General features: G+C 47.3%; 1 protein-coding gene across 1 annotated transcript; it reads left to right on the forward strand.

Moving 5' to 3' along the window:
* The first annotated feature begins 2,643 nt into the window (after positions 1-2,643).
* On the forward strand, positions 2,644-19,455 carry HYKK (hydroxylysine kinase). The gene is made up of 5 exons (XM_056135398.1): positions 2,644-2,996; positions 6,159-6,506; positions 8,134-8,273; positions 16,123-16,306; positions 17,803-19,455. Exons 2-5 carry the CDS (start codon positions 6,161-6,163, stop codon positions 18,246-18,248), a joined length of 1,116 nt encoding a protein of 371 aa, XP_055991373.1. The 5' UTR covers positions 2,644-2,996; positions 6,159-6,160; the 3' UTR covers positions 18,249-19,455.
* The last annotated feature ends 246 nt before the right edge of the window (positions 19,456-19,701 follow it).

Consider the following 19,701-nt stretch of genomic DNA (forward strand, 5'->3'; position numbering starts at 1 on the left):
GAAATACACAGTTGATTTTGTTATTGTTCAAATGTCATTGAGTGTAATAACACGAAAGCTCATCTGGTAGAGCCAGCTGGGACCAGGATTGTGGAGGTGGACCCTGTCCATTGATTAGAGCCTCTTCAGTAATACATGGCTGTTTTAGATTGAGAACTGCGTTTGACGTAACTGATTTTGCTCTAGCTAATAAAAATGAATGGATTTTTGTTTTGGGGCCACACCTGGTGGTGCTCAGGAATCACTCCTGGTAGACTCGGGGATCATATGGGATGCTGTTGGTCAAAGCAGGGTCGACTGTGTACAAGGCAAATGGCCTACCTACTTTACTTTCACTCCCGGTCATGAATGGATTTAATACTTGTGACCCTGCCACCAAAACGAACCTTTCATTCTAAGTTTTTGTTAACAGTAACTGTAGATTGAGTATCAGTAGATTACATCCTTTAGCAGACTTCCGTAGTTGCTTAAAACCAAAATTGTATTTGACAGCATTGTTTGTACAGATTATACATTCTAATCTTTTTTTTTAATTTTTGCACTGACAACTGGGACACAATGAATGTCATAATGAAGATTATATAGGAGGATGATATAGTCATACTATTACTAGTTGTGAATGTTAATTTATAAACTCTTGCCCTATTTCTTTGCACGCGACTCTTGCTGAGACCACAGAAAGCAGAGAGACTCTTGGGTTTGATTGAACTTGACACTGGAGGAGCTTGGGAACCAGGAAGGGGGAAATGTACATGGGCATGGATGTGCCTTGTAGGCCAACTCTGTCAGGAGGAGAAGGCATGTGTAGACCAAACACTTACTCGGGTCTACTGCATTTCATATTTAGCAGCAGTGAGAGAGACTCATGGTGCTTGTATATTTCCCCGTAACCTCAATTGTTCCTGTTAACGTCACTCAGCCTTTTGATGTTGTGGTTTGCATTCCTTTGATAGTTGTGAAAGTTGAGCATCTTTTGACACAGGTGTATTTTACATTGTGTAACACTGAATGGTTTTAGGTTATGTCTTACCCAACTTTGCTATCTGATCTTTTTCTAAAGTATTTATTAAGTTTTTCCGTTAATGATACACATTATTCTCTCTTAGCTGCGTCTTTCATGATCTATATATTTCAGAGCTAATTTCCCTTTTCTGCTTTAGGGTTAATATCCCTTTCACCCCCTTTCTGTAACACAACTGTGTCCTTATTCAAAACCAAAGGTCTCCCCCCCCTTTTTTTTTTTAATAAATTGTTTTTTCTCAATGGTGGCTATTGTTTCCTTTTTTTGGTGTTTCCCGCACCTTTTGGTTGTCAGGGATCACTTCTAGCAGTGCTCCGGGTACCATTTGGGGTACCGGGGATTGAGCCCTGGAAAACTGCGTGCAAGTCAAATACCCTACCTGATGAGTTACTGCCTTGACCCCAAACATTTTTTTCCCAAACATTTTTAATGCAACGTTGTGTTTTACGTTTCCATTGGTACGTCGTAGGAGGTGCAGGTATTATTCTAGTTCATCTTCCCCTCTCCCCGACAGTGCTCACTCCCACCCACTCTTGCAGAGCTAGCGTTTAGCCCGGGCAAAGCTTGCGGGGGTGGGGGTGGGGGGCACAGCTTTGCGCTTCAGGACTTCAGTTCCTGTGCTGGGTCTCGCCCATTCGGGCAGGAAGTGGGGCGGGAGCCGTGGGGGGTCCGCATCCGCCCGGGATAAAGGTGACTGCACCCCTTGAAGACGCGCCAGGTTGCCCAGAGATGCGGAGAGGTACTCGGGGAGGTTTTCGAGACCTGCTGACGCGGTCTCTGCGCAACTTTCTAGACAGCTGCCCCGCAGCTGCAGCCCCGGGAACCAGCAGGCAGCCTGAGCGCAGGAGCGCGGCGGGCCTGCGGGGGGCCTAGATCAGGCTTCCCCCTCCGGCGCTGGCCATGCATGCCGCGAGACCATCTCTTTAGGGCGCGAGCCCCGCTGCGGGGACCCCGAGCGGCCCTGCTGGCGCGTTCAGGGCCCTGGGTCCCAGGCGCGGGACTGGACTCCCGGGCTGCTCCACCGGCCAGCAGAGAGCGCCCCCGGGCGGACCAGGACTGGGCCGGCCGGGAAAACTAGTCGGAACTCTGGAGCCCAGGCGTGGGCGGGGCCGGCTACCTAGTGTTCGACCCGTCAGCCTGGGAACCGGGCAAGCGGGCGCAAACGGGTGGGGGTCACAGGCAGCTTCGCAGCACACGGGCGCTGACCAGGGCCATCTGGAGGGGCTTCTGGGGGCGCTTCGCGGTGCCCCTGGCTTCCAGATCCACGTTGGGAGCCGGACTGCGGCCTGGAAGCCCCGAATCATCAGTTGTACGGAAATGCTAATCCCGCATCAGACGCTCGCCGGGCGGGGTGCCAGGTCCCCGGTTTAGAGGCAGCTCGAGCCCACTGACGCTGACCAGGGCAGCCGGGTCACACCGCGTGCACCTTGGCATCGGGCCGGACTGCAGCGGGTACCCACCTGGCTCGGCCCAGACGCATCTCCCGAGAATTCGGTGCCAAATCTTGCAGGACTTAAGGAGCCAGGTGGACAAGGCTTGCCCAGGTCCCCTGCGAGCCCAGCACGAGAGCCCGTTGGAGGGAGGTGGCCCCACTTCCAACCGACCCGTTGGCCCCCGAGGCCTGGGGCCCAGCTGCTCATGCGCCGACGCGCTGCGGGCTGCAACGGCCGCGCTCGCCCCGGCGGGTGCCAGAGTCCAGCGGGTCGGCGGGCAGAGGGCGGGGACAGGTAGGACAGAGCGGCACCGAGGCCGTCGGCGCCACATCCCGCAGCGAGGCTGAAAGGCTGGTTTCCCGTGAAACGAGATCCTGCGAGAACTGAGTGCAAGCCCGTGATTTGCAAAAGTCTTTCTGGGCCCGACCGGGGCTGCCTCGGACGCCCAGGCTTCCCCCGAAGAGGGTCTGCAGCCGCCCCCAACCCCGGGAGAATCAGCTCTCCGATACTCCTTGATCCCGGCCGGCGGGTCTCCCTCTGAGGTAAGCAATTTCTTGCGTTTGCCTTTGCAGTCAGTGACACTCAAGAGTGCAAAGTCTGATGAGCAAGTTTCAAGCTAAGTTTTGAAAAACGCACCCGCGTTCCCAAAACCTCTGCAAAACGGTCTAGGACGTTTTCCTCCGAGCAAGCACCCTCAAACCTGTTCCTTACCAGGAGAAACATCTGTTCTGATTTCTGGCAACAAGAGCTAAGTCTTTTTTTTTTTTTTTTTTGTAGAATGCAGCATCCATTGAAGGGCCATCCAAAACTGTACCTTAAAATGCAAAGGGGTTGTGTTATTTACAACTTAGCAGGAGTGAGACTTGGAATAGGAGTGTTTTGGGAAAAGAGAAGAGTGGGTGTAAGGACCTTAAAGTAACTTCTGAAGGACGGTCAGAGATCTTCCATTCCCTTTGGGGTGGAAGAGATCGCACAGCGGGTAAGGGTATTTGTCTTGCACGCGGCTGACCCGGGTTCGATCTTCAGCACTCCATATGGTCCCCCGAGCACCGCCAGGAGTGATTCCTGAGTTCAGAGCCAGGAGGAACCCCTGAGCATCGGCGTGTGGTAACCCCCACCCCCCACCCCCAAATAAAAATAAGTTAAAAATAAATTTTAGAAATCTTCCACTGGCTTTGGTATGTCCCTGGATAGTCAGGAACTATGCTGACTGGATAGTGGCAGAGACTGTCATTACCTAAGTGACCTTACCCTCCCATTATCTAATCAATTCAAAACCTCAGTTGGATTTCTTCTTTTTGAATAAGTATCTTTCCTTAGAATGTAATCATTTCTCTCACTTGTGGATTTAAAAAATAAACTTTCAAGCACAAATTTTTGTTGTTTTGAGGGCCACACCAGTGGTGCTCAGGTATCCCTCCTGGTGGGGCTTAGGAAACATGGTGTTTGGGATCCAGCCCGAGTTGACAGTCTCTAATGCAAGTGCACTACCTGCTGTACTGTCTTTCCCTCAGGTCCCATCAAGTTCCAATTAAAAAAAAATTAAATTCTATTCGTCTTAGCAATAGAAAATGTCTTATTTGCAATTTAAGATAAAGACAGTTTTGGGGGCTGGAGATGTAGTACAGCAGGTAGGGCGTTTGCCTTGCATGAGGCCAACCCAGGTTCGATCCCCAGCATCCCATATGGTCCCCTGAGCACCGCCAGGGTTAATTCCTAAGTGCAGGGCCAGGAGTAACGCCTGACCACCACCAGGATGACCCAAAAAGGAGAGAGAGAGAAAAAATAAAGACAGTTTTGGACATTTTAGTCATACTTCAACCAAGGTCACTTTTGGCTCTATCTGATTAGTACTTGTTGCCTTGGGAAATTGTTTTGAACAGTCTCTGAGTTTTATTGCTTAGGCTGTTTCTAAGACACTTCCTAACCACTCATGCCTCTCGGAGAGCCCGGCAAGCTACCCAGAGTATCCCGCTTGCACAGGCAGAGCCTGGCAAGCTCCCTGTGGCGTATTCAGTATGCCAAATGCAGTAACCACAATAGGTCTCATTCCCCTGACCCTGAAAGAGCCTCCAATCGTTGGGAAAAGACGAGTAAGAAGAGGCTGGTAAAATCTGAGGGCTGGGAGGAATAGAGACGTTACTGGTGCCTGCTCGAGTAATTCGGCGATCAATGGGATGACAGTGATACAGTGAGGCTATTTGTGAGTTCAGTTTTCAGATGGGAGAGAGACTAAGCTCATGTCTATCTCCCACAGAGCCTCCCTCTAGGCTTCGCACATCAGTCCCTGCCTTTATGCATGATACACTAGATGACAATCCTTGTGATATAACAAAATTTGTGAATGAAAATAATCATTTGACTTTGCGTTATAACACCACAATTTACAGTACTATCATCAAAGGGGCATAATCATGGATTGGGCACTTGGTGTGCAGAGTATTTTTCTGTAATTTGGTAATGTAACATGGGCAAGTCATTAAGCCACACAGGACTGACATTATTATCCCTGGAACTAAAGTGGGGGAGGGGGAGATGGGAGAGGAGGAATTAGACTGGAGCAGAGTTCTTCCTCCTTTTTTAATATTTGTTGATTTATATTTTGGGCTTTTTTTTCTGGGGAGAGGGGACTGCATCGTCTGTGCTCAGGACTTACTCTTGGCTCTGAACTCGAAATACTACTGGGGTGTCTGGGATTGAACCTGGGTTGGCTGCATGCAAGGCAAGCACCCTACATGCTGTACTATCTGTCAGGCACTCTTCACCCTTTTCACATCTGCAGACCTGAACCTATCCTGAATACAGGTCCATGGACTGGAAGGGTTTCTTTTTTTTTTGGAGGGGGGTGGTGGTCTACCTGGCAATGCTCAGAACCTACTCCTGGCTCTGCCCTCAGGAATTACCTCTTGCTGTGCTTGCGGGGCCCATATGGGATGCCAGGGATCCAACCTGGATCAGCTGCGTGGAAGGCAAACACCCTACTCCCTGTACTATGGCTCCAGCCCCGGACTGGCAGTTCTAATTGAGGTGGGAGACCAGTGGTTTTTAACCTTTCTGTGCCCACGTTCAGATAGTTGAAGACCACTGGTCTAGAGGGTGCCCGTTGCTTTCCTGGTTTGGGTTCTGTTCCTGGAAGCATACCTTCAGTTTGCAAAGTAAATCTTAAAATCATAGACAGCGCAAAGATATTGCTTCACCTGACAGGACATTTATTTTATCTGCTTTGGCGATTTTACTTTTTTCCTTCCAAGTTTAGGTGAAAATTAGTTCTCAAGAAAAGTCCAGAAATAGGGCCAGAGCAATTGTGCAGTGGGAAGGGCACTTGCCTTGCACATGGTTCACCTGGGCTGGATCCCCATCACCCCATTTGTTCCCCCCTGAGCCTGCTAGGAGTGGTCTCTGAGTGCAAAGCAGGGAATAGATCCTGAGCACTGCTGGCTATGGCTCAAAAATAAAAAATGAAAAAAAAAGTAGTATTGAAAATGAAAAAAATAGAGTATTGGTTTATCAAAGGTAAAGGTAAAGGCCCTCCCGTTGTTCGTCGATTTGCTCGAGCGGGCCCAGTAACGTCTCCATTGGAGACTTTGTTGTTACTGTGTTTGGCATATCGAATACGTCACGGGGAGCTTGCCAGGCTTTTGGTTTATCAAAAATCACTTAAATGAAGATATTCATTTGCTGTCTCCTTTCCGTGTCCCACACAGACATGTCGAATGCCAGTAAGCAGCAGTCACAGGCTCTGACCAAACCCACTTTCACTGAGGCACAAGCCAGTGCACTAGTGGAATCAGTGTTTGGTTTAAAGGTTTCCAAGATCCGGCCGCTTCCTAGCTACGATGACCAAAATTTTCATGTATGCATTTCAAGAGCCGAAGATACTCTGCAGGATCCAACCAATTATGTCCTCAAAATCAACAACACTGAGTCCAGCAAAACTCCAGAGCTGATTGAAGTACAGAGCCACATCATCATGTTCCTGAGCACTGCTGGGATCCCCACTGCTGCGGTGCATCGGACCAAAGGAGACAGCATCACCTCGCTTGTGTCCATTGGTGAGGCCCCCAGCTTGCACCGCCATCCATGGACGTTGCTGCCTTTTGGCTACAGGGACCCAGATTTCGTAGTTCCAAATATAGATGTGGATTTTTTTTTTTCAGCAGTTGGGAGGGGCCCAGCCATGATTCAAGTGGAGACTGGGACTCTGGTTCAGAATTTGTTAGGTGTTACTTCTATTTTTTTTTTTTTGCTTTTGCTTTTTGCCTCACACCCAGCAATGCACAGGGGTTACTCCTGGTTCATGCACTCAGGAATTACTCCTGGCGGTGCTTGGGGGACCATATGGGATGTTGGGAATTGAACCCGGGTCGGCCTCATTCAAGGCAAATGCCCTATCTGCTCTGCTATCGCTCCAGCCCCCTCTGTTGTATTTTTAAGCGGAAAGATATTAGCATTTATCAGAACAGTTGTATGTTTTGGTGCTGTGATATAGGGGAAACAACAATAGGAAGCAGACATCAGGAAGTTTGGGTTCTACTTTTATCTTTACTGTCTACATGACCTTGGGCAAACAACTGAAATTCATAAAGCTACAGGTTCTCATCTGTGAGTCTTGGTCACTTTTACCTCTGATTGCTCAAATGTTATAACAAAGGTGCCTAGTAGAATCCTCTAAGCTGCTGCCTGACATCAGTTCCTTGGAATTTGTTTCAAAGGCATGAAATTTGTGTGTGTGTGTGGGGGGGGGGGCAATTCAGCTATGCTCAGGGCACACACTCCTGATTCTGCACTCAGGGATCACTTCTGATAGGAATCAGGGAACCATATGGGGCGCTGGGGCTCAAATCGGGGTCGGATGCATGTAAGACAAGCATCCTAGCATCCTACCCATTGTCCCATCGCTTGGATCCTGTCTTTTTCTCTCTTGATCATTTATCCTTTCTATCTAAATTTGCTTCTCTCCAAACAACCAAGTCTCAGAACAGTCCTCATTGAACACTGTCCTGTGTTGTAAACACAACCTATTCCTGATTTGCCCTGGAAGAAACTGGTGATTCTGAGAGCCATTAAAAAAAACCCCAAAACTCACAGTTGTAAGTCACAGTGATTCAATTAATTAAAAAAAAAGGGGGGGGGGCTGGAGTGATAGCACAGCAGGTAGGGCATTTGCCTTGCACGCAGCCAACATGACTGACACAGGTTCGATTCCCAGCACCCCATATGGTCCCCTGATCGCCACCAGGAGCAATTCCTGAGTGCATGAGCCAGGAGTAACCCCTGAGCATCGCCGGGTGTGACCCAAAAAGCAAAAAAAAAGAAAGAAAGAAAAAATTCCACACCTTGCTCAATTGCAAACTTATGAAGGGGTGTTTTAGTCATTTATTTACCAAAGCAGATAATTTATGTTTAGTGCTAAGGCCAACAAATTGGAGCTATAATTTTGTTGGTACCTAAACAGCTGATTCCAGTGTTTTACGGTTTGGCTGTTTTCCATGCTTGATTGATCTCCTCCGTGCTGCTTCACAGAATCTTGCCCCGTTCATTTGGCTAGCACACTTTCCCTTTGGTCCATATTCTCTAATCTCTGTTATTCTTTGCAATCATTTGCAGAAGCAGAAGCGTCTCCAGTTATTTTTTTTTTTTCAAGGCTAGCTGAAAGCATGTATCATTCCATTAATTTAGATCAAGGCTCTGAAACCAAGACCTACGTGGTGAGGCTGCTGACTTACCTCCCCGGAAGGCCCATAGCCGAGATTCCCATGAGCCCCCAGCTGTTATATGAAATTGGAAAGCTGGCTGCCAGACTGGATCAGACACTGGAGGTAAGACTTGGGAGGGTCAAAAATTCTAAGATTTTTGGTCTGGGGGAGGCCTCCTAAACAGTGCTCAGGAGGGACTCTGCCGGAGATTCTCAGCCCACAGACTGACTCAATATACAGATGTGGTGCTGCTCAGGCCCCACAGAGCTGGGGACCCCCCAGGCCCCCGGCACACCTAGCAGTGCTCAGAGTCCTCCAGGGCTGCTCCCGGCAGTGCTTGGGGACTATGTGGCGCTGAGGATCAACCTGGAGTCTGCTGCATGCAAGTCATGCACCTGTTTATCAGACTTTTATTTTTTTAAATTTTGGGTTTGTTACTTGGGCCACACCCGGCAGCGCTCAGGGCTTACTCCTGGCTCTGTGCTCAGGGATCACTCGTGGCGAACTCCGGGGACCATATGCAGTGCTGGGGATAGAACCCCAGCTGGCCATGTTCAAGGCAAGTGCTTTTATTCTGGCCCCTGGTCATGTGTCTTGTGCTTGGCAAGGCAGAGTTCTGCCCTGTAGTCAGCTCCCTGGGGCTCTGCTCAGCAGTTTTTTTTTTTTTTCTTTTGGGTCACACCCAGCCATGCACAATAATTCCTGGCTCTGCACTCAGGAATTACTCCTGGCGGTGCTTGGGGGATCCTATGGGATGCCGGAGATTGAACGTGGGTTGGTCGCATGCAAGGCAAATGGCCTACCTGCTGTGGTATGGCTCTAGCCCCTCTGTTCAGCAGTTTATTTGAAATTGTCTTGCAAGGCACAGGGACACCCTAGCGGGAACCAGGAAGCACATTCCTCCCTCGGTAGAGTGTTGCATTTTTCATCCGGTATATCTTTACCTGTATTGGCGCCCCTCCCCTCACCCTGTCTCTGTGCAGGTGTTTAAGTTCTCGGTTTGGGTGTGAGCGTGGAATCCGTGCAGGATAGGGCCCAGGTGCAGTCCTTTAATCCTGTGGGTGTGGCGGAAATTGGGACTGGCATGTTGGGGTGTTGCTGGGCCACTGATGCGTCCAGGTATGGGGGTGCGGGGCAGAGGAGAGGGGGGCCTTGGGCTGGTAGCAGCCACACACAGCATTTCGAAGTGAAGGGCTCTGGCCACCTGGACTGGAGTTTGGCTGTGGCTGGGCAGACAGGAGGGCAGCCTCAGGCTTTGCTGGTATCCTTCAAGGACAAGCAGGAACTGCAGCGCAGACCTCTGAACAGGCCTCTGAGCTGTGTGCTGAGAGCTTTGTAGGGGAGGGAACAAGTGTGTGGGAACCAGGATTAAACTCTCATGCTCAGGCTGTCGTGTACAGAAGCCAGGAGGAGAGAGGGCCAGGCAGTCAGCCTGTCAGGGAGCTCCTGTTTGGGCTGGGGCTTCAGCCTTTTCCTGTTTATGCAGATGACTGTAAGATTGATCTCGATATTCTCATTTCACTCCTTTTTTGTTTCTATTTTGGGTCACACCTGGTGGTGCTCAGGACTTACTCTGCACTCAGGGATCACTCCTCGAAGGCTCAAGGGACCATCTGGGTTGCCAGGGATCTAACCCGGGTTGACCACATGCTAGGTAAACCACCCTGCCCACTGTACTATTGCTCTGCCCCCTGAGGCAAAGATCTGAACTGGTGAGTGGTGGGGCCAGTTGAAACCCAGATCTGTTTCCACATGCAAATTCCAGGTATCCTCCCAAGGCCCATTGAAGGATGCTTGGAGCTGAGGTTCCTGTGGGTTACACGGGATAACAGTGCCACTGTCATAGAAGATGACATAAGCCTGCCTTTGGTGAACTGTTGCCCAATCAGTGTTATAATCCATCCATCCTTCCTTCCTTCCTCCCTCCCTCCCTCCCTCCCTCCTTCCCTCCCTCCCTCCCTCCCTCCCTCCCTCTGCCCAGCAGTGCTTGAGAGGCCATGGGATGCCAGGGATTGAATTCAGGGTCTCACAGGTGCAAGGTATGTTTTCTATCACTTGAGCCACACCCTTGACCCCCCATTTAACCTTTTAAAAATAGGGGCTGCAGGGCTGGAGCGATAGCACAGCGGGTAGGGCGTTTGCCTTGCACGTGGCCGACCCTGGTTTGATTCCCAGCATCCCATATGGTCTCCTGAGCACCGCCAGGAGTAATTCCTGAGTGCAGAGCCAGGAGTAACCCCTGTGCATTGCCAGGTATGACCCAAAAGGCAAAAAAAAAAGGGGGGCTTCTTGGGAATGGAGAGATAGTACAATGATGAGTAAGGTACTTGATTTGCACATGGCTGACCCGGCTTCAATTCCCAGCATCTTATATGGTCCCCGAGCACTGCCAGGAGTGATTTCTGAGTGCAGAGCCAGGAGTAACCCCTGAGCATTGCCGGGTATAGCCCAAACATCCCTCCCCCCCAAAAAAAAAAACAACCCAAAAACCAAAAAACCAGGCACCAGAGGCACAGTGCCTCAGGCCAGTGCAGCCTGCATTGTGCTGCTCAGGGCCCGAGGGGGGGCGGAGGGGGGGGCTGTGCTCCTGCAGTGTTGAGTATCCTCTCAGGGCCTTGCACAGGCTGCATTTCTGCTCTCCCATCCGAGGAGGCACCTTCCCAGCCCCTCATATTTTAATTTAAAAAAAAAAAAGATTTTTGTTTTGTTTTTGGCCACACCTAGTGGTGCTGAGGGCTGACTCCTGGCCCTGTGCTCAGAAATCACTCATGGCGGAGTTTGGGGATCATATGTGGTATCAGGAATCAAACCTGGGCTTACTGCAAGCAAGGCAAGCTCCTTAATTGCTGTACTATCAACCTGATCCTCCTCATTTTCATTATTATTATTATTATTATTTTATTTTTGGGTAACACCTAGCAATGCTCAGATGTTGCTCCTGGCTCCACACTCAGGAAGGAATCACTCCTGGCGGTGCTCAGGGGACCATATGGGGTGCCAGGGATAGAACCTGGGTTGACTGTGTGCAGGCAAACCCCTTCCCCACTGTGCTATCACTCTGGCCCATCCCTCCTCATATTTTTTTAAAGAATGAAAGGAACATCTGAAAACAAGCAGTATAACAGCAGTATTCAAGGTACTGACTGTTCTCCCCCACCATCCCTTCCGTCTGTACTCTGTACCCCACCCTCACTGTTTTTTAGCGCTTACCTTGCAGGGTTCATGGTCCGCGTGGCATCAGTTCACTCTCCTGGGTGGTTAGGAGAGTGAGTCCCGGTGCAGAGGAAGCGTTAGAAAGGTTTACTCTGCAGAAAGGGGACTTGGGTGGGGGCACAGGTCCACACTTTGTCTCCTGGGAGGACAGTCATGGAGTGAAGGAATAATCCTGTTGTGAGGCCCCTGGGTCACTGTAAGCCCCCTGGCTTGGCTGTTATCAGAGAGGTTCAACCAGAGGAGGAGCAAGGCCAGCGGGCACAGTGGGAGCGAAGGCACCTTGTGTGGTGTGGCAAGTATGTTTCTTTGGGGAGTGTGGTTGGGGTGAGAGTAGTGTTGGGCCATATTCAGCAATCCTCAGGGGCTATTCCTGCCTCTGTGCTGAGGAGTGACCCCTGGGTAGTACTCAGGCGACCAGATGTAGTGCTGGGGATGGAACCAGGGTCAGCTGTATGTGAGGCCTTAACCCCTGCACTCTCTCTGACCACATGGGAAATGTTCACATGTGGCCGCGTTGAGGGGATATGGTGATGACAGCAAGGATCTGGAGGATCTGGGAAGGATTTCAAACACTAGGCTCTGAGAGTAGGTTCTCACTCAATTTTGAGGAGCATTCTTTTTTTTTTTTTTTTTTTTTTTTTTTGCTTTTTGGGCCACACCTGGTGATGCACAGGGGTTACTCCTGGCTCTGCGCTCAGGAATTATCCCTGGCAGTGCTCAGGGGGATCTTATGGGATGCTGGGAATCGAACTCGGGTCGGACGCGTGCAAGACAAATGCCCTACCCACTGTGCTATTGTTCCAGCCCCAAGGAGCATTTTTAAAACAAAATTAAGGAAAACAATTTCATTGAATCCATCATGAGATACACAGTTACAAAATTGTTCATGGTTTGGTTCCAATACTAATCCTTTCACCAATGTACATTTCCCACCACCAGTGTCCCCAGTTTCTCTCCTGCCATCCTTTCCTCACCCCAGTCTGCCTCTATGGCAGGCACTTTTTTTTTTGGAAGGAAAAATTTTAATCCAGCCTTTCTTGGCAATGAAAATTTCTTAAAAGACAAAAAGATATTGGCATAGTTACAATTCAGATACTTCATTCCCTGTAATGTTCAAGTGAAAATGAGATAAAGCAACCCAGTTACAAAGTATAAGCTTCTAAGAGAATTATCCAATCATTCTAGTAAAATGTTAGTAAGGAAGTCTCATGCTAATGAAGTATCAGCACTGTGTTCCTGCATCAGCCAGAGACCCATCAAACCAACCAGCAACATCCAACGTGACCAGAACAACCCCTTCCCCTGCAAGTCATTCTCCCCTGTGCTGTCTGGCAGGACTTTTCTTCTCTCTCTCTCTCTCTCTCTCTCTCTCTCTCTCTCTCTCTCTTCTTTCTCTCTTTTTTTCTGGGCATTACAGTTTGCAATGTAAGCACTGAGAGGTTATCAGGTTGTGCGCCGTATTTGGTGATTGAGAGCCGCCTCCCAGGACTCCCCAGCAGAGCAACAAAGAGACGGGGGACACAGACAAATGATCAAAATGGTCAGTTTAATTCCAAAACTGAATAGCCCATATAGACAATCTGAGGGGTTCGAGGTACAGGACTACACGAAGGTGTGGTCATTTACAGAGGTAAAGCGTTTTGACTGAGGCAATTCTTTTGGCGGGATTAGCTCAAGGAAACACCTTTGTCTCCCAGGAGCATCTGTATTGCTTTTCTCTTTCCCTTGCTGCTAGTGCATATTAAACAAATAAGCTTATTTCTTTTTTTTTTTTTAAATAATTTATTTATTTATTGAATCACTGTGGGAAAAGTTACAGAGCTTTCGGGTTTAGGTCTCAGTCATGTAGATACCGAACACATTTCCCTTTACCAATACTCATTTTTAACCCCGAACCCCAATAGACCCCCACCTCCCACCCCTCCCAATTCTTATGAGGCAGATGAGTTCTAGTTAATACTCTATCTACTTTGACTAGATAGATTATTTCGATAGAAGATGCACAATTATTGTTTAGAGTTTACGACCCCCCCCCCCAATCAGACATGCTGAAACAGCGTTGTGAAATGATTTGCTTTCTACAACTTGATAAGCTTATTTCTTATTAATACTTGTAGTTACGTGGTAAACACAGTAAGAGATACAGATTCCGAAATGTATTTCTCTGGGCTTTGAGGGCAAGCAAGGGTTAAAAGCCAGCTAGGCTTTTTCCTCAGGCTGGTTTAGCTTTTCCTACCTCATGGGGTCATCACAGCTTACATAGAGACCAAGCTTTATGCTTTCTAGACTGTCCCATTTCAATTCCGGGGTAGCTTTGCTGCTTGCCCTGGGTCCATCCAGAGGTGCATTGGTGGGACCCCGCTTTTTTGGAGTGTTAGGAACCACGGTGACTGAAGACTGAGTCAGTTAATTATGACAGATGCCCAGACTCTGAGATATTTATATTTCAGAGTCAGTTAACTCCGAAATGTTAGGGGCATAGCATTAATGGTCTTTCTGTGTTTAAGCAAAGAATACTGCTCCATAATAAAATATGAAAAGGTTATAGGAAAGAGAAAAGTAAGTAATTCATGATAGATCAAAAAAAAAAAGTCCAGAGTCACAGGTTTGACTTTTTAAGTAACCAAGCATGACTTGAGGAATCTAGTAGCTAATAGAATGAGAGGTAAAGCACAAAGGAAATGTTCAAGATAAACTTGGGGGATTACGAGTGACCATAAGAGCACAATAAGCTTCTCTGGGGAGAGGAAAGGGGGCAATTCACTGATGAAAGCGGAAACACTTTGGATTAATATCCAACAATCATGTATATCCCTTTACCTCCTTTCAGCACTCAGCTTTTGTCCAGAGTAATTATTTCCAGCTATCATTGTCATAGTGGTCCCTTCTGTATCCTAACTATCGTCTCCCCACCCTCCACCCCTCCCACCCCCCACTATTTGTGGAAGCTTCCAACCATGGATCATTGTTTCTACTGTCCTTGAATATTAGTCTCATACTATATTTGCTTGTTTTTTTATATCCTAAAAATGAGTGAAGTCAGTCTGTCTGTTCCTTGAGGAGCATTTTATTTTTTAAGTCAAAATCACTTGATCACTTGATACCCCATTACTCATCGATTTACTCGAGTGGGTGCCAGTAGCGTCTCCATTCATCCCTGTTGATGAATGGATCAACACGCTTGATCAATCATCCACACGCTTGGATGAGCCTCACGCATAAAGGAACTGGCAGAGGAACACAGGTGTGTGGGACCCGGGGCTGAGATCTCCAAGCCTGCACGGTTTGGGACTGGACCTGCCAGTAGCTAGACAGTTACACCCACCAACTGCTGTGTTACCCCAACAATGGCCAGGATCCAGAGATTATCACACCAAGCTCCTGGGAGCGCGTGGCTGCATTTGCAGCCTCGCGACTTTTTATTTATGTTTATTTATTTTTTCAGGCTACCTTAAATATCCCACCCACACAGCAGGGCCTGGCAAGCTATCCGTGGTATATTCTATATGCCAAATCTAGTAAAAAAAAAAAAGGATCTTATTCCCCTGCCCTGAATACTGCAGAGTAAGTCAAAATAGGGGCCAGAAATATGACTCAGTGGTAGAACACTTTTTTTTTTCCATATTTGAGGACCTGGATTTGATTCCTAGTCTCTCCCACAACTCTTCATTTCCACACCATACACCCACATCCACCCACATACACACACAGACGAGAAATCAAACAAAATACAAACCTCCAGATCCTGCCTTTGTTCTGTACTGTTGACCATGTTCTTTACATGAGCAGGGTGTCTGTATGCTGGGTTGTGATGGGGAAGTATTTCAGGGATGGGGAGATTTCTCAAAAAGTTGGAGTGCAGGGGCTGGAGCAATAGCACAGAGGGTAGGGCGTTTGCCTTGCACGCGGCCAACCCAGGTTCAATTCCCAGCATCCCATATGGTCCCCTGAGCACCGCCAGGAGTAATTCCTGAGTGCATGAGCCAGGAGTAACCCCTGTGCATTGCCGGGTGTGACCCCAAAAAGCAAAAAAAAAAAAGTTGGAGTGCAGGTCTTATAGCTGGAGGCCTTTAGTTGAATCCCCAGCAATGTATGATTCCCTGAGCACCCTAGGAGTGACCCCCAAGCACAGAGCCAGGAGTGTCCTGGTATTCTAAGTGCTGCTTAGAAAGGGGAAAAATAGTATATTTCATCTTGAAACTAATGTGAAAATATTCTGTCTTTTTCTTTTCTTTTTTCCTTTTTGGGCTATACTCAGCTGTACTCAAGAGTTTACTCTGGCTCTGCACTCCTGGGGACCATGTGGGGTACCAGAGATTGAACCCGAATCAACCACATGTGAGGCAAGGGCCCCACCCACTCTGCTAAAGATAATAATTGCTCCAGACATACATGAAGTGTTGTTATACTGCAGATTCATTAGCGAGAGCAAGTCAAGGACCCTGGGAGAAATGCTGTTGTAATTGAATGTGGGGGGTCTTGAAAAGTTTGGCAACAGTGAAAGGTTTCTGAAAGTTCAGTGACAAAAAATAAATTCAAGGCTGGAGTCATAGGACAGGAGTAATCCTGAGCACCACTGAGTGTGACATTCCGTGTCCCCAACAAAAAATCTAGGATCAACCACTTTAGGAATCTGTGTGTTTCTGGCAGTGTTCGTACATGTTGCATTTCTCATGCAAGAAGGGGCTGTGAGTGAAATAGCTTGAGAAGCCCCACCCTATCTTAGAAGGAGTCTAAGAGTTTCTTGCTTTTGATTTAGAAATTTCAGCATCCAAAGTTAAGTAGTCTCCATCGGGGGAACTTCATCTGGAATCTGAGAAACGTTCCTCTTTTGGAGAAGTATCTGCATGCCTTGGGACAGGATCGAAATCGAGAGATTGTTGAGCATGTCATCCAGTTGTTCAAGAATGAAATAACAGCCAAGTTAAAGCAGTTTCGAGAATGTGAGTACTCCCCATTCTGATTTTTTTTTTAAGTTGATAGTTAAATTTCAAGATATCAGGAAAGTATAGAGGTATGACTTTGCTTTAAAATTTTTGCCAGGGTTGGAGCGATAGCACAGTGGGTAGGGCATTTGCCTTGCACGTGGCTGACCTGGGTCCGATGCCCAGCATCCCATATGGTCCTCTGAGCACCACCAGGAGTAATTCCTGACTGCAGAGCCCAGGAGTAACCCCGTTGCATCGTCGGATATGACCCAGAAATAAAACACACACACACACACACACACACACACACACACACACAAATAAAATAAAATTTTTGCCATATATGGACCGAGAGATAGTACTGGGTGTTAGCCTTGAATGCAGCCAACCTGGGGACAACCCACAGCTTCCTCTATGGTTCCCTGAGCACTGCCAGGAATAATTCCTGAGTGCAGAGTCTGGAGTTAACTTCTAAACAATGCTAGGTATTGCCCCCTCAATATTTGTTTTTGTTTTGCTGTGTTCCCTCCTGTTGCTTTTTAAATAGTACTTTTGCTTTCCTTAACATTCTAGATTTAAAGCCCACTCTAAACTTTAAATATTTTACCTCTTTTTACTAAATTTCCATATAGGTTTCAACATTGACTATTTGTGTGCTCAGAAATTATGTATAGGGGACTGATTTTATAGCAAGAAGGCTACTTGTCTTACCCATGACAGACCTGGGTTTGACTGATCCCTGGAACTCCCTATCATCCCCTGAACCCCACCAGGAATCATCTCTGTACACGAAAGCAAGAGTAAGCCCTGAGCACTGCCAGGGGTGGCCCCAGAACAAAAAAAAAAAAAAGGGAAATGATGTATGGTTGTATTTTGCATCTTTTCACTTTTTAGATAAATGGTATCACACTGTAAATCATTCTGTGACCTGCTTTTTAAACTGGCTTGTTTTTCAGATTGACCCATTTACTCTGAGTTTCTAGTTCATTCACAAATGCAACAGGACTTCTCACCATCCTGGAGATTGGACGCGTTGCCATCAGGGCCACAACGCGCGGGTCCTGGTGAGAGCTGTTCCTGGGTGCTGGCTGGCCTCCTCCTCTGAGTTCTCATTAGAAGAGAGAGAGGAGGCTGCTCTCTGGTGTCTCTTAGGAAGGTCTAATGCCAGGGGCCGGAGTGATAGTACAGCAGGTAAGGCTCTTGCCTTGCATGTACACCAGCCCCTGGTTTCAACTGTATTTTGTTTTGTTTTTTTGGGACACAGTGATCAGGGATCCACTCCTGGCAGTTCTCGGGGAACCATATGGGATGCTGGGGATCGATCCCAGGTCAGCTGCATGCAAGGCAAGCAGCCTACTCGCTGTGTGGTCTCTCCAGCCCCTGAGTTAGTATCTTTCAACTGCTCATCCAGTTATTTGCGCAATCATGCCTGAGAATGAGTAATGAAAAGAGACTAATCTAGGATCTGAAGTAATGTTTTTATTTACATGGTTTGATTTTTCTCCTTTCAGGTATCAATCACGGAGATCTTAATGACCACAACATCTTAGTAGAGCCCAGCAAGTCGGTCTCAGGAGACGGGCACCAAGTGTCCGGGGTTCTCGACTTTGACGACATGAGCTACGGCTACTATGTGTTTGAGGTGGCTATCACCATCATGTACATGATGATCGAGAGTAAGGACCCTATTCAAGTGGGAGGCCATGTTCTGGCGGGGTTCGAGAGCATCATTCCACTGACGGCTGTAGAGAGGAGTGCTTTGTACCTGCTTGTATGCAGTCGCTTTTGCCAGTCACTTGTCATGGCTGCGTATTCTTGCCAGCTCCAGCCAGAGAACAAAGAATATATCATGATCACTGCAAAAACAGGGTGGAAACACTTACAGCAAATGTATGACATGGGTCAGAAAGCGGTAGAAGAAATCTGGTTCGAAACTGCCAAGTCTTACAAATCCTAGGCTTCCACGTGACTAGATAAAAGTTCACAGGAACTGGTAATTAAAAACTCAGTAGAGGGCTGGAGAGATAGTATCGTGCTGGTAGGGTGGCTTGCCTTGCACACGCCCGCCTGGGTTTGATCCCTGAAACATTATATGGTTCACTGAGCCCTTAGGGAGTGATTTCTGACTGCAGAGCCAGGAGTAACTAACCCCTGAGCATCACTGGGTGTGGCCTAAAAACAAAACCCCAATAGAACAAAATCTTTATTTTTTTTGTTTGCTCTTGGGCTACATCTGGGAATACTCAGGGGTTACTCCTGGCTCAACACTCAGGAATTACTCCTGGTGGTGCTTGAGGGATCATATGGGATGCCGGGAATTGAACCCAGGTGCAAGGCAAGCACTTTCCCCTCTGGCTCCAGAAAAAAATCTTAATTTTATGAAGAATTTCCCTGCACAGCTAAAATATAAAATGGGTGGGATGGATCAGTGCTGTGGTCTTCAATGTCATGAGCACTTTCAAACTCCTGTACTCCACAGACAATAGCATGTTTCACTGGAGGTCTCATGTGCCATGTGTATAAAATATGCAGAATACTTTCAATCAGATCCTCTCTCGGGGCTGTTTTCCATCCTGAGATCAATACTTAGACTTGGAAAGATATATTTATAGACATATTCATATATTTAAATCACGGCCATAGCATATAGACCTAGCTAATACATCACCAATTCTCTTAAGCTGTCTCTTCTCTCTCCATTCTAGAATTCCACTCTACTGTTAGGCAAATGCCCTACCTGCTGTACTATCACTCCCACTGTACATAATACTCTTTCAGTAAGCAAGAAAACACTTTAATTCTGTTAATCCACATATCTACCTCTCCACTGATCTATCTAAAGTCCCCAAAATAGATTTTCCAATGAATTTTCTTATATTATTCATTTGTATCATTTTTGTATTCATCTTAGACTTCTCTCTGACTTAGTTTCTTTATCAGTTAAGTTGGAGTAACAATAATATCTATAGCATAGGGTTGTGAGAATTCCAAAGAGAATAATGCAAAGTTCTTAGCCCAATTTGATACATAATAGACATAAATGTTTACTAAGTAAAACATTCCAGGTTATCCAGAGTAATAATATTGGAGTGATTTTTTATTTGCCACTCACATTCAGTTATGATTTTTTAGAAATCAAAAATTTATGTGAACCTTCCTCTCTTTTTTGCCTTAAGTTTTTAACAATATGTAATAAAAACCATTACTTAAAAACTTGACTCCATTCTTCCTTCTGACACCAGTCACAGGGTTTTTCTCTCCTACTGAACAATTCCGGAAGTACTCAGAGAGTTAGTCACAAAACTGCATTCACTTAGGAGCAGTCAGGGGTCCAAGGTCATCAGCCTCCCATCTGGCCAAGGGGCTCAGGAAGTTTTTTTTTTGCTTTTTGGGTCACACCCAGTAATGCT

This window comes from Sorex fumeus, unplaced genomic scaffold (genome assembly GCF_029834395.1).
Source record: "Sorex fumeus unplaced genomic scaffold, SorFum_2.1 ptg000111l, whole genome shotgun sequence".
Taxonomy (NCBI): Eukaryota; Metazoa; Chordata; class Mammalia; order Eulipotyphla; family Soricidae; genus Sorex; species Sorex fumeus.

Coding starts and splice junctions, on each gene's coding strand:
- HYKK (XM_056135398.1), top strand. CDS start 6,161: ATGTCGAATGCCAGTAAGCAGCAGTCACAGGCTCTGACCAAACCCACT. Junction 6,507..8,133: donor CACCTCGCTTGTGTCCATTG/GTGAGGCCCCCA, acceptor CCATTAATTTAG/ATCAAGGCTCTGAAACCAAG. Junction 8,274..16,122: donor GACTGGATCAGACACTGGAG/GTAAGACTTGGG, acceptor CTTTTGATTTAG/AAATTTCAGCATCCAAAGTT.